Source organism: Piliocolobus tephrosceles, chromosome 7 (assembly GCF_002776525.5).
Source record: "Piliocolobus tephrosceles isolate RC106 chromosome 7, ASM277652v3, whole genome shotgun sequence".
Lineage (NCBI taxonomy): Eukaryota > Metazoa > Chordata > Mammalia > Primates > Cercopithecidae > Piliocolobus > Piliocolobus tephrosceles.
In genome coordinates, this window is record NC_045440.1 from 64,017,212 (window position 1) to 64,032,446 (window position 15,235).

Genomic DNA, 15,235 nt, shown 5'->3' on the forward strand with positions numbered 1-15,235 from the left:
TTTCGTGGATGGATTCAGTAAAAATACATGTAATTTGAACATATGTCTTGGCAAATAAGCAAAAGAAAAAACTTTGACAAAGATAAGCTGGAAGTTGAGTCTGAAAAATTCTATGAACTAGATAAGCAACCTCAGGCTAAATCTGTTGAAGGTCAGTTTGTTCTCAATAAAACTTGATGGAAGTCAATTTCATAAGGTTAGTAGGAATAAATGGCACATTATGCAAATAAAAAACTAGTACACAGAGACAAGTAATAAACAGTAACTATAGCTATAAGTTGGTTGATGCAAATTAAATAGATATAAAAATCATTTAGCCAGCCAGGTGCGGTGGCTCGCGCCTGTAATCCCAGTACTTTGGGAGGCTGAGGTGGACAGATTACTTGAGGCCAGGAGATCAGCCTGGCCAACATGATGAAACCACTAAAAAAAAAAAAAAAAAAAAAAATAAGCCGGGCATGGTGGCGGGGGCCTATAACCCCAACTACTCAGGAATCTCGGACAGGAGAATTGTTTGAACCCGGAGATGGAGGTTGCAGTGAGCCGAGATTGCACCACTGCACTCCAGCCTGGGCTACAAAGCAAGACTCTGTTTCTAAATAAATAAATAATTAGTTATGCTGGGAAGTAATTCCATGGTTATTAAAATTAACCTATTACAACTAAGCCTTAAAACTCCTTTATTTTGAAGAACATTCATAGAATTTGCTTAAAAATTAAATCGATTTAATAAAATGTTAAATTTTTATAGCACGCATGTTTTATTAATATAATAGCTGTCTGACATTAAATAAAAATGAGAACTGGATGCAGTGGCGTGGGTCTGTAATCCCAGCTACTCAGCAGGCTGAGGTGGGAGGATTGCTTCAGCCCAGAAGTTCCAGGCTACAGTGAGCTATGATCGTGCCACTGCACTCCAGCGTGGGTGACAGAGTGAGACCTTGTCTCTAAAAAATAAATAAAATGAGTCAAATGCATACCATTTTATGAAGTTGTAAGAATAATGTAGTTTCAGCTTTTACTTCAATGTATTTAATTGCTATACATCTAATGTCATGATCTGTCATGACATACTTCATACATCTTCACTCATGAACATATTTAGGGCATTTAAAAAATGAGATTAAACAATTCAACAATATGAATATATTGTTACATGTGTTTTTAAACTTTAACTAATGTCTATGTGGTGAATATTCATAGTTTCCATTATTGTCTTATTTCTAAACTGTTATGATCCTTATCTGTATTTATACATCTTTGCATGCAGCCAATGCAGAAATGAAATTGTAGAAACAGTGATTAATTTTTTTAATTTTTGAAATAGAGGCCGGGCGCCGTGGCTCAAGCCTGTAATCCCAGCACTTTGGGAGGCCGAGACAGGCGGATCACGAGGTCAGGAGATCGAGACCATCCTGGCTAACACGGTGAAACCCCGTCTCTACTAAAAAATACAAAAAACGAGCCGGGCGAGGTGGCGGGCGCCTGTAGTCCCAGCTACTCAGGAGGCTGAGGCAGGAGAATGGCGTAAACCCGGGAGGCGGAGCTTGCAGTGAGCTGAGATCCGGCCACTGCACTCCAGCCTGGGTGACAGAGCTAGACTCCGTCTCAAAAAAAAAAAAAAAAAAAAAAAGAAAAAGAAATGAAATTGTGGTAATAATGGCAAGTTTAGAATAGCGACTGTAACTTTTTTTTTTTCTTAAAGATAGAGTATCATTCTGTCACTGAGGCTGGAGTGCAACGGTACAGTCATAGCTCACTATACCCTCAAACTTCTGGGGTCAAAAGATCCTTGCACCTCAGCCTCCTGAGTACCTGGCACCACAGTCATGCAGCATTACCAGCCAGCTAGTTTTTTGGTTTTTTATGTAGTGATGGGCAAGTGGGGGATGCCTCACTATGTTGCCCAGGTTGGTCTCGAACTCCTGTCCTCAAGCGCTTCTCCCACTTCGGCCCCACAAAGTGCTAGGATTACAGGCATAAGCCACTGTCACTTGCCGTTATTCCCACAATTTCCCAGTCTGTGCCAGACAGCCTGTTCTTTAAGGAATCACCCCACAAAAGCAGAGGTAACTCCTTAAAACAAATTAAAAGTAAGCAGTTTTATGGTGACCACTAGTAAGCTACCAAGAAAGCCACCTCTCTTACGATCCAGCTAGATCCAGGTGTTGAGCTTACAATACCTAAAAGTATATTCAGACTACATCTTAGTTCAGGCTCTGTGGAAATAGCGTCTGAGACAGCGATCTGCACGCAGGGAGTTTATTGGGGCATGCACTCAGAAGGAACACCTCTAGGGGAACCAGGGAAGTAAATTGGGCAGAAGTTAAACTGTGATGCAGCAGCTGGAGAGGCTTCAGTCAGTCCCAGAGAGAGCCCTGGACCTGGCTCGCCCTTCAGAGATGAAGGAAAGAAGATCGCCTGTGCCCTCACCCCAACCAATAACTGGATGGGAGCTGTCTCCAGGGAGGGGGCGTAACCTTGGATAAGTCAGCCTCCTTCTGCTAAGGGCGATTTCTGAAGAGGAACTGTGAGACATCAGTAGCCAACAGTGTGAGCAGCTGGGGAAATGAGTGTGTCAGTCCTGAAGGGCCAGGTCTGGGCAGGACACCACAGCAGCCAGCACAAAGTATAAATTCTCTGTCAGTCTTTCCAGAATGTGACTTCTCTCACTCAGCTAAGATATTGATAACATCTCAGCGATTGATATGTAACGCTTGACTGTTACTGAAACTGCAGATTTTCTCTGCTGTCACTTAAATAGACTCATGTGTGTTATCAGACAAATCAGAGGTCTGACATCCTCTGTGAAAACTGAGAAGACTAACCAAAAATTGCATCTGAATGAAGGTTACTACTTCTCCAAGAAGATGGATGATCCAAAGAAGTATGTATGCTGAAGGTCAGATTCAGAATCTACTTATAATTTTTTAAAATTTCTTTCCAAAACATAGATAAACAAGGGCTTGAGGCCCTGAAAGTCCATTCTACATAGAACGACAGCTTGGCCTCAAAACATTCAGCCTGCAAATGAGGAAGCACTCTGAGGTTTCTAAGCTTCATTCAGTTAGAATAGGAGGTAGTCACTAGACATTCAAAGAATCAGCAGTATGTTGAGAAGGAAACTAGCTAACTATATTAATCTTGTTGAAGATGAAGACTTGCCATAAAATGCACCACAAGTCCTGAAGCTGGTAAAAGGAAGTTTCTTCATAATTGTGTTGTTCCTTAATTTTTTCTGTAGACTCCAAATAGAGTTGGAGGAATTCTATTTCCCCTGATAATTATGCCTTAACAGGATCTATTTTCATCTTTTGAATTCCTAGGGCATCCTCTTAGATATTCAAACAACACTTCTCCGTTTCTTGGATACTGGAGTGTACATGACAAACTTTATGTTCTGTATTGATGTGCCTAAGATTCTGCAACTTTTGGCAGAAAAGTATTTGCAAAATACTTTTCTGTTTGGTGCTTTCTTAACTTCTCCAGATATATTGGGAAAGATTGCCCTCTCCACTTGGTGTAGTCACTATTAATTCCTCTAACTGTCAGCCCCTCTCAGAGCATTCCTGGCTCATCTGTCCTGTGGCATCACCCTGCTGCGCTCCCTCTCAGATTCTCATTTCCATCAGTCAGCAATTCTAAGTATATTCTAAGTGCATTCAAGTCCAATTATGTAAAAGAATCATTTCTCCAAAGAAGCAACGTGATTCTGCTAAAGCCTATTCTGATCGTCTTTATAAGTTATTATTTTTTTAATTTCACATTTCATAAATTATTTATGAGGTTGAACATTTTTCACATGTTTATTGGTCATTTGAGTATTTTCTTTGATGAATACTGGCTATTGCTTTTGCCCATTTTTCATTGAAAATGTGTTTTTTTTTTTCTATTGATTTGTACATGACCTTTATCCATTAAGGATATCAATCCATTTTTCCTCAATCTGTTTTTTTTTTTTAGCAAAATGTAGAGAAAAATAATGACTTACCAAAATGACTTCAAATTTAACCTTTGCCACTGAGTTCAACATTCTCCCATCATGAACTGATATCTTTTTAAATATGTTCATAAATCTGTCTATGATATCACCATTCTTCTAATTGCTCAGTCTGGAATTTTCTTTGTCCTTTCAGTTTTTAAGAGACAGAGTCTCACTCTGCTGCCCAGGCTGGAGTGCCGTGGTGTGATCATAGCTCTCTGTAGCCTCAAACTCCTGGGCTCAAGTAACCTTAGCATTTCACCCTCTGGAGTAGCTGATACAACAGAAGTGCACCACCATGCCTGGCTAATATTTTAATTTAAAATTTTTTGTACAGATGGGGTCTGGCTATGATGCCCGGGCTGGTCTCAAACTCCTGACCTCAAGCAATCCTCCTGACTAGGCCTCCCAAAGTTCTAGGACTAAGGATATAGCTAATTGTTATGTACTAAATGCTTATAAATTACATGTATTATAAAATATAAACAAGTATATTACAGTATGATATAAAGAAGAAATAATTTAAAATCATTTAGTTTTACTAATGTTATAAAGATACTTTTTGCTCTTACTATTAACATTTTTGCTGAGTACTGAGTGAATATGCATAATCATTTTAAAAAATTTTGAGTGATCACTTTTCAATACAACAATCAAAAGCTGAATTATAAGTTCAGCTTATTTTGGTAATCAGCTATATTTTTAAAAGATACCTCACAAAAATATGTAGATCCAATACTTACTATTCAATTTCATATACTTATTCAAAAGGTTTCATTGAAAATCAATGAAAGCCTAATAATACATTTCCACTTTTCCTAATGTCAATTAGCTGTTTCCTAATGTCAATTAACTGGAAGGTGCTGTATTTTCAAATCTTTAAAAGCATTGGAATCTCACTGAAGTGCTTCATTTTAAATTGAAGAACTTTAGAATATGTTTTTAAAAATCTGTTTCTAAATTTCCTAAGCATGTGGAGATATGAGAATTTGTATAGGTGATATATTTGTTCCAAAAATAAAATTATATCTTAATTTTAAAAACATTTGGTGTCAAAATACTTTTGTTTATTTTATGGAAAAAAACAACTTTTGTATTTTTAATTAAAATGTCATATGAACTGACAGATAAAATGTGTGTTTTTAGGTATCCACTAGGTGGAGTAATACTAATCTGACAATACTCACCAACAAAGGTCAACAAAGTTAGAAACTCTTTTTATTTTTAAAGTTTTTATTGGAAATTAACATGTACACACTACGTACAAATAATTAAATTCAAATAAATAACAGCTCTAAATGTTAGAACTAAAACTATAAACTTCTATAAGAAAACATACAAGAAAATCTTTGTGACCTTGCTTAAGGCAAACGTTTATTAGATAGGATACAATAAGCATGAACCATAATAAATAAAATTGATAAATTGGACTTAATAAAAATTGAATACTTCCAGTCTTTAGAAGAACTACTATGAAAAAGGAAAAAAAAAAAAAAAAAGCCCCAGACTGGGAGATGTAGGACATGTATATAGGATATGCAAAGAACCCTCACAAGTCAATAAGAAGACAATCAAGAGAAATCAAAATACCATAAAGAGGTAAAGGTGAATGTTTATTCATAATAGCCAAAATCTGGGAAAAAACACATATCCATTTATTGTTAAATAGATAAACAGATTGTGGATAAACGTGGAAAAACAATGGATAAACCTCTTTATAATGAAATACTATTCAGCAAGAAAAAGGAATGAGTGCTGGTACATGCAATAACCTGGATGAATCGCCAATAGTATTACAAATGATGCTAGAATTAATAACCTATATAACACATATAATTTTGCAAGTGTGCAAATATATATGTGTAGATGTATATATGATAAATTATTTGAAGAGGGATTACTGGGTCAGAGGACATGTGTGTTTGTCATTTTGATAGATATTTCAAAATTGCCTTCCTTAGGGGCTGTATTAATTTGCATTCCTACTAGCAGTGTAGAGGGTGCTCAAAAGAGTGTGTGTGTGTAGAATCCTGAGCAACATAGTGAGACTCTGTCTGTACAAAAAATACAAAAATTAGGTGACCATGATGGCACATGCTTGTAGTCTCATCTACTTGAAAAGCTAAAGTGGGAGGATTGCTTGAGCCCAGGATTTCAATGTTATAGTGCGCTATGATCATACCATTGCACTCCAGCCTGGGCGACAGAGTGAGATGCTGTCTCAAAACAAAAAGAAAAAACAAAGAGTATGTAGAATTTATGGGTTTTTGCTAATCTGACAGGGAAATAGCTTCTAAGCATATATTTAATTAATATTTCTGTTTAAATAGAAGCTCTAATATATTACCTGGTACTCTAATTGATCATCTCACAGATCTCCTCAAATACATTACTTACTACAGTACCCCAAAACTGCCACACCACTTTACACTTTTGGGCTTGGTGAACCCCTACTTATCCTTCAAAACTTTTACCACTTTTGTGAAGCTTTCCTTGGTTCTTTTAGACTGTGATAAGATTACTTTCCTATGAACTAATGTTATACTTTGTGTCTGCTGCCCTACATGTCATAGCGAATTTAAATTATTGGTCTTCCCCAATTCCCTGTGAACTCTTAAGCATATTGGAGGGTTTATCTAAGTTCCGTAAGACAGGGCTGCAATTCATGCATCTCTCCGTGCTCAGGAGCTAGCATGGTATCTGGCACAAATTAAGGCGACAATAAATGGGTACTGAACTGAAAAGAATGGACTGTGCAGAAACAAACATGTTTCTGTAAATATGTGTGCATGAATGAATGCACATTTATAAAGGAATTTTTCTGATGAATAAATCTGTCTAACAATATAATTCTGTATCTAGTAGTGATTTGTCTCAACCCTCCCACTCTGATAACTCACATTTTAAAAACGAAAATTTATGTCATTTGGCAAGTAGTTCAGTGTGGTCCAGAAGTAGCTAGTAGAATGAGAAAGCCAGGCTTCTTAATTTTATGTTGAGTCCCACCTGTTCGTAATGCACATAAAAAACAAGATCATCTCAAATGCTGTTGTGGAAGGAATTTGTTACCTTTTCAGACTCTTAGAGGCAGGGGGAAAATCCTGGTGGCACCATAAAACAAGATTGGAGGCAAGAGACAATGTGCAGCAGATATTCCAAAGTGAATGCAGATGTCCTGAAATGTGTCACTCAGACAAGCACGTCTGTTCTCCTTCTATTCTAAGGACATTATAGAAAGCCCTTTTGGAGAAGAGCAAGCTGGTCGACATGTCATTTGGGTCATGCAGATAGTGTAACACTTTCTATAATGCCCTTAAAATGCTGTCTGTAAATGCTGAAAGCATTACACTAAAAATCCTTCACCTATACCAAGCACATGTCCATAAACTGCCCCAGATCTAAAGGACCAAGACAACTTTTCATTATCTGTTCATCAAAGGGTAGACATTTGGGCATGATGCCTGGAAGTAGCCTGGAAATAAACCTTATATACTAACACCTCACAAACTCAATAGGGAAGATGAATATCTTATCATCATTCATAGTCAGCGAAAAGACTTCTGCAGAATTTGTGAATAATAGCTTAGTACAAACAAGAAGCATTTCTTTAAGATCCATGACCACTCCTCAGTACCAAGGAAGGCAGAAGAGAACTACTATATGCTATTTAGCAAATATTTTTAAAATAACTATGTGTTGGACATTACATTAGGTAATCTGGACAAAAAGTTGAATAAAGTATCATGTCTGCCCTAAAGGAACTTAGAATGTAATTCTGAGGATGAGGCAGTTGTAACATCATATATTTCTACAACGCTTTTCAGTTTACAAAGAACTTCACATTGTAAATTCACACATTGTGAATTCACTTCTCTGCCCCCCTTTCTATGCTACCAGAATTTAAAGGCCATCCGAAAAATACAAAGTACTATGGAGGATCGAAAGAAAGAGATTCCTTGTAGTTGAGTAGTAGGAATGGGGTGAGAAGTGAAGACTTCATGGGGAAGGAAGTATTTTAGGTGAGCTTCGAAAGGTGAATATGTTTCTGTACACAATGATTGGTGGCAATGGTTCTATGTGCATAGACACAAAGTCAAGAGAAGATATATATGTGAATTGGGGATTGGTGACTAGATTAAGAAAGGGAAGAATTTAGCAGAAGCATGAAGAACATTATTTGGCTGGAAAAGCAGAAGAAAATAAGTCTAGAAATATAGATTCAGGAATGTATGCTTAATTCATCTAGATTCAGGGTAGGTGAATAAAATAAACAAATTGTGCTTTAATCTGAGATAGAAAGATCAGTTTAGCTACAACTGGGCACCATCACAACAGGTACCCTCAGCAAAGTTGTGCCATAGGCATTTTTACTATCCCTCAAAAGAGTTCCTTGTTTATTTCAAGCTACCCCTCCCAGTTTAGCATCAAATTCACTTGATATTCTCTATCCTCCTCCAAAAATCTTATCAAGAGTAAACTTTTCTTAATCTAGTCACCAATCCTCAATTCATATGCCTATCTTCTTTTTCCCATGTAGTAGTTGTCTCTAAATCACCAAAATTTGACTGTTCTTTTATTCATTTGCTTGTTTGTAGTTTCTGATTTTCTGTAAGGAGCAGAAAGTTTTAATAATGCAAATCTATTTTTGTAATAAAATATGATTACCAACACCTTAGATTATATCCTTCAATATTCTATTATATAAACAATATGTGTCCTTTTTCTACAACCTAATGTCACACATACTTTTTTGCAATTTACCATTTATTGGACGTGTAGGGTACCCCAAATTTTTGAAACGACACTGAAGAGCAGTTAAAAGTAGATGAAAATAAGTTAGTATTAAAAAGTACAATCCCTTTGTACATTAAATCTAGTTTGTTTGTGTTTTTTTTTTTTAAAGTACAATCCGCCACGGTGGGGGTAGGGCGGGGGGGCGATAAAAAATAAGCAAAAAATGCTTAAAGAGGCATAAAACATTACAAAACCATCCCCATGACCCAAATGACATGTTGTTGACCAGTTTGCTTTCCTCCCAATTATTTTCAGTAAAATAGTAATGTTTCACTATGGTACTATACCAGCCAATGATGATATTAAAGATAAAATACCTTAAAATGTTTTTTGTATTTTAGGTTTGGGAATACATGTGAAGGTTTGTTACATAGGTAAATACATGTCACAAGGGTTTATTGTACAGATTATTTCATCACCCAGATATTAAGCCCAGCACCCAATAGTTATCTTTTCTGCACCTCTCCCTCCTCCCAATCTCCACCCTCAAGGAGGCCCCAGTGTCTGTTGTTTCCTTCTTTGTGTTCATAAGTTCTTATCATTTAGCTCCCAAAGATGAAATACCTTATCTTTATCTTCAAGGAGCTTTAAGGGACATGGGCAACATAAAGGATTCCCAGAATGCTCCTGATATACAGAGAAAGGTATCCAATCTTGGATAAAGGATCAAGAAAGATATCCTTGAGGACAGTAATAGAAACGAGCCCTGAAGGATGAATATGCATTAGGCAAAGAAGTGGCTGGGGAGAATGGGAGTGTAAAAGAATTTCCAGGTAGAGAGAACAATCTGTGCAAAGAGACAGAGAATAACAGTACACTGAGAATTTTAAGTACTTTATAGCGGCTAGAAAGTGTTATTAAAAGAAATGACAAAAGCTGCCATTACTTTTGCACCAACCTAATAGGAATATAGGCCCAGCACGGTGCATCATACCTGTGATTCCAGCACTTTGGGAGGCTAAGGCGGGCAGATCACATCAGCTCAGGAGTTCGAGACCAGCCTAGGCAACATGGTGAAACCTTGGCTCTACAATCAATCAATCAATCAATCAATCAATCAAAATTAGTTGGGTGTGGTAGTGCATGCTTATAGTCCCAGCTCCTCGGGAGGCCAAGGCGGGAGGATCCCTTGAGCCTGGGAGGCCGAGGTTACAGTGAGCCAACCAAGACCATGCCATGGCACTCCAGCCTGAGTGACAAAGTGAGATCCTGTCTTAAAAAGAAAAAGTAAAAAGAAAATTTTAATTTGAAGAAAAAAAAAGTAGAAATATATATGTATGTGAGCTGATAGTAGCTAGGAGGAAGAACATGAGAAGACAAGTTTACAGAGTGGGTGTGCTCAATATAGGTACTATAGAGCAAGGAAAAATCATAATTTTCACTTATTTTTAGTTCCTATTTTTAGAAACTCAATGTCTTCTTATGATATAATCTATATTACACCTAATATTAGCACAATAATACAAATACGTAAATTACAAAAACTAAATTAGGCTACATTGAATCCTCAAAATTGTTTTTCTGGTTATGGATATGGGTTCAATGAAATTTGAAGACAACTACTCTAAAAAGTAACTACTCTTACTTTACTCTAAGTAAAGAGGACCCATGAATGGTTTTAAGTAAGAAAGTATGTCAACAAGACCTGAAACCTCGGCAACAGGGTGGAGAAATGCTGATGGCTGAAAAGCAGTCTGGAGGTACGAGTCAAAGTTAGAAATAATGAAAAGTGGAACTCAAGAAATAGAAGTCGGAGTGGTGAGAAAGTGACATATTGAAGTGATACTTAGAAGTAAAATAGAGCAGGCTTAATAAATTAATACTTTGTGGAATGCAGAGAAAAAAGAACAGAAATAACAGAAAGAAGAGGACGGATCTCGAGGATAGGTCTCACATAAACAATGACAATCAAATGTCAAGAATAAATAAATTCAAGCAGAATAAATCATTTCAGCAACATTACAGGATGCATAGCCTTGTATAGGCCACCATTTACATTAGTTTAGTGGAAAAAAGCATTTTAAGTTCCGAATTGCCAACCTACACAGATATAACGTAATAAATATATTGTTGACAGGCACCTGTAGTCCCAGCTACTCAGGAGGCTGAGGCAGTAGAATCACTTGAACCCAGGAGGCAGAGATTGCAGTGAGCTGAGATCACACCAATCCACTACAGCCTGGGCGGCAGGGCTAGACTCTGTCTAAAATATATGTAGTTGGATACCATTAACCCAAAAGTAGAACAAATTATCACACTCTGAAAGAAACATTTGAAATGTAATGAGTTCCAATGGAAGTGGTTTAAAGTTCTAAATTAATTTCTACTTGTAAACACCATCCATTGTTGTAAAAGATAGTGACATAATTACAAGAGTATCCAGTCTTTCTAAAGTTCAGCGAATCCCCGTCTGGAAACCATGTAAAGCTACAGATAATGTCTAGAGATAGGCACAGGGTGTAGAAGTGAAAATATTTTTACTCTGAAACAGCAAGGCTCTTGTGTCAGTTCGAACCCGAGAGCACACCAGCAAACAACACAAGGCAGTGTGGAGAAACACCCTTTTTTGTTTGTTTGGTTGGTTGGTGTTTTGAGACGGAGTCTTGCTCTGTCACCAGGCTGTAGTGCAGTGGCGTGATATCGGCGCATTGCAACCTCCTCCTCCCAGGTTCAAGCGATTTTCCTGCCTTAGTCTCCTGAGCAGCTGCGACTACAGGCGCGCGCCACCATGCCCAGCTAATTTTTTTTTTTTTTTTTGTATTTTTAGTAGAGACAAGTTTTCACCATGTTGGCCAGGATGGTCTCCATCTCTTGACCTTTTGATCTGCCCGCCTCCGCTTCCAAAGTGCTGGGAGTACAGTCTTGAGCTACCGCGCCTGGCCAACATGCTGTTTTAATGAGCGCCTGGGTGCAGGAGGGCTGAGGCCTAAAATGACATCAGTATCCAACGAGGACCGGGCAGGGGTTTTACAGTCTCCTGTAAACAGGAAGTGTCTCAGACTGATGAAACTGCTACCCGGTACCCAGAAGGCCTCTCTTCAGGAGGTATGTGTCTTCGGCCAGCTCTCTTCCTGCTTCTGCTGTCTTGCTGAGGCACGCTGCTGGTGCCAAGTGGTCTTGCGCCTTGAGACTGGGCCTGAGAAGGGAGGACTTACTCATTCCCTTAAGTTTTCAGGCCCCAGGGAGAATCTTTCAGAAACTCTCATTGCAAGTTAATTTGGCACATTATGATAGAATGCTATTTTAAATAATTACTACACTTTTTCTCCCTGTTTTATACCTAAATATGGGATTTACTTATTTTGCAGCCAACTTACCTAGCAAAGAAATAATATAATAAAAATCTAAAAACTTTTTTGAGCCCTAGCCACTAATATTCTTCCCTTTGCCCGCTATGCTCTACCCGTACTGATTCTACCCTCTCAATTCTGAGACATGTTCTTCCCTCCCGTCCCTCTACTACTCTTCTCCCCCTGCATTTTGCCTTGGGTATTATTTTTCATGTTTCAGCTTAAACTTACTAATTTTCTCAAGAAGGCACTTACCATACCATTATAAGGTTTAAATACTTTTGCCACATGCTCCCATGTACTTCCTTTTGCTAACATTTATTTGATTTGTAATTATTTTTTACTACCTGCCTCCCACTGGACTATAATCATAACTTGGGCAAGGACACTGCATGGTGCATGAGGGGCACGTAGTAAATATTAAATAAATTAAATTGAGCTTTATATGTTGAACATATAAAACAGGCATATTAGGCCAGAATCTCCATCTACAAACTCAGACGTGCAAGAAATATAACTTGATTTCTACAATTCCACTTTATTTCTATTTCACGGCATCATTTTACAAGGCTAGTAGAAATTTCGTGTTGGTCAATTCTATGTCTTTCCCTCTTTTTCCTCTCATGATTGTATGGAGCCGAAGTCCTACTAAAACGAAGCTCTTTTATCCTCACTGTCATCTGTCCCTTCAGTCACTGAGATATCCGTTCCTCATGTGGCCATTTTGAGTTAGTTCAAGAAGATTTCTCTGGAGACATCCTTGTTCCTATTCCAGACTCCGCTGAGCCAGGGTGTCTCTCCTCTACTCTACATTATTGGATCCATGGGACCCATTCGGTTACCCCAGTCCTGCAACCTGGCTCAGGGGAACTCCCGTGAGGCTAAGACTGCACCTGCATGGACACACCTCACAGCTGCTTCCTGTGAGTCTGGGTGCATTGCTGGAGTCTGCCTCGGAAGTAAGGAAGTGGTATGGACCTCTTGCCCCTACATGGGGTAGTGTTCTCTGGAGCTCAGCAGGGGTAACTTCTTTCTCTTGGGCCCTCCCACGCCCCTCCTCTCAGACTCTCCAAACTCCTCTCAACCTTGGGGATTCTTGTTTGCAAAGGGTATATAGGGATATGGAAGAGGAACAGCTGTATTCTTTCTGATATCTTCTAACTCTTCTGTCTATTCATCAGTTTCTTCTTTTTATCTGTCGGTCTCTGCTTTTAAAAATCAAAAGCCAGGAAGAGACTCCCTCAACCTTATTTTTTTTCTGTACCCACATCCTTTCCCTGAGTATAAATCAGAGTGTCCAGCTGCTGCTTAAATATGGAAAAAGGATCAAGAAACAAAAGGAAAATGTGGAAAAAAGAGACGAGGGGGTTTGGATAGAGACCGATAAATATTGCAAAATCAGTCTCCTGCTTCATAAGTATAATTGCAATTCCTGAAAGAAATATTCGTGATGGGTTTCTAAAGACGAATTTAAGATTATTTGCTAATTGTAGGTGTGAGAATGTGGTAAAGTGCATCACTGCCTCTTACAGAATTCTGGACTCATGGTTTGTCCAATATAGTATTTTGTTATTATTTCTGCTGATTTTGTTACTTTATTTATTTATTTATTTTATATGAGACAGGGTCTCTGTCACCCAGGCTGGAGTGCAGTCGCATGATCTCGGCTCACTGCACCCTCCACCTCCTGGCTTCAAGCGATTCTCCAGCCTCAGCCTCCCAAGTAGCTGGGATTACAGGCATGTACCACCACGTCCAGCCAAAAAAACTTTAATTTTAAAACATTCATATTAAAGCTGATTTTCTCATAGGCTAGGAGGTTATGTCCAACTTTCTATGACCCAACCACCACTTTTAATCAGCTACAAATGACATATCTGTTTAATCTATACATTGCTTTCTAATATATTTAACTTAGAGAACTACAATAATATTTAATAATTCAGTATCATAGTCTATATCAACAAGAAGGAACACTTAGGTATCACAATGTGTCAATCACTATGCTTGTTACTTTAAATACAGTCTTCATTATTTGCAGATTCTGTATTTGCAAATATGTCCACTCATTAAAATTTATTTGTAGGCCAGGCATGGTGCCTCACACATGTAATCCCAGCACCTTGGGAAGCTAAGGCGGGCAGATCACTTGATGCCAGGAGTTCGAGACCAGCCTGGCCAACGTGGCGAACTCCCCCAACCCATCTCTAAAAAAAAAAATTTGTAACTCCCAAATCAACACTCCAGTGCTTTCATAGTCACAGACATATACATGCACAGAACAGAAAAAAAATTACATTGCTGGAGAGGCCCATTTCCCAGCTGAACTCAAACCAGATGATGCTCTGCCTTTTTCTTTCAGTTCTTACGCAGTACACAAGTTTCCTTCTTGTGATCATCTTAGCGCCACATTTTTTACATTTTTGTACTTTTTCTTGGTGATTTTGTCGTCTGAAATGGCTCCCAAGTGTAGTTCTGAAGTGCTGTCCAGAGTTCTTAAGTGAAGAAGTTGTAATGTATCTTATGAAGAAAATTAAGTATGTTAAACAAACCTCCTTCAGGCAGCAGTTATAGTGCTTTGGCCTTGAGTTTGGTGTTAATGAATCAACAGTTTATATTAGATAGGTGTCTTTAAACAGAAACAGGAAGAAAACAAGGTTACCTGGTTATCCCCTGATGAGAATGTTGTGACCAGAGGCTTGAGGGAACCTAACGCTATATTACACCTAGGAGCAATGACTCCATAATCTCTAATTCAATGTTTGAGATGACTTTATAGAACTACTGTGGATAAGAAAAAATCGACTGTACATTTGTTTGTATATGCTAATTCTTCTCTTAAATTTTTTATTATGAAAAAATTCAAATAGATAAGTAAAGAGAATGGTAAAATGAAACCCTGGGGACGTACCACCCAGTCTCAAAAATTACCAACTCAGCCAAACTTATTTTCTCTTTAACCTTCTAATTCCTTCTCTCCTCCTTGCATTTGACACAATTCCCAGACATTGTATCATTTCGACCTTATCTACTTTATACATTAAATTCTTGTTAACTTTTTAAAATTATAAGAATAGAAAATCTCAGGCCGGGCTCGGTGGCTCAAGCCTATAATCCCAGCACTTTGGGAGGCCGAGACAGGTGCATCAGGAGGTCAGGAGATCAAGAC

The 15,235-nt window shown here is 38.1% G+C and overlaps 1 protein-coding gene across 1 annotated transcript in view; it reads right to left on the reverse strand.

The window, feature by feature from the left end:
* The window catches only part of TTPA (alpha tocopherol transfer protein), a 59,728-nt gene extending 52,290 nt beyond the window's left edge, over positions 1 to 7,438 (reverse strand). The window contains exon 1 of the mRNA XM_023222407.1: positions 7,352 to 7,438. Within this exon, the coding sequence (XP_023078175.1) occupies positions 7,352 to 7,438 (87 nt within the window). The remainder of the gene's footprint in view (positions 1 to 7,351) is intronic.
* Between the last annotated feature and the right edge of the window lie 7,797 nt (positions 7,439 to 15,235).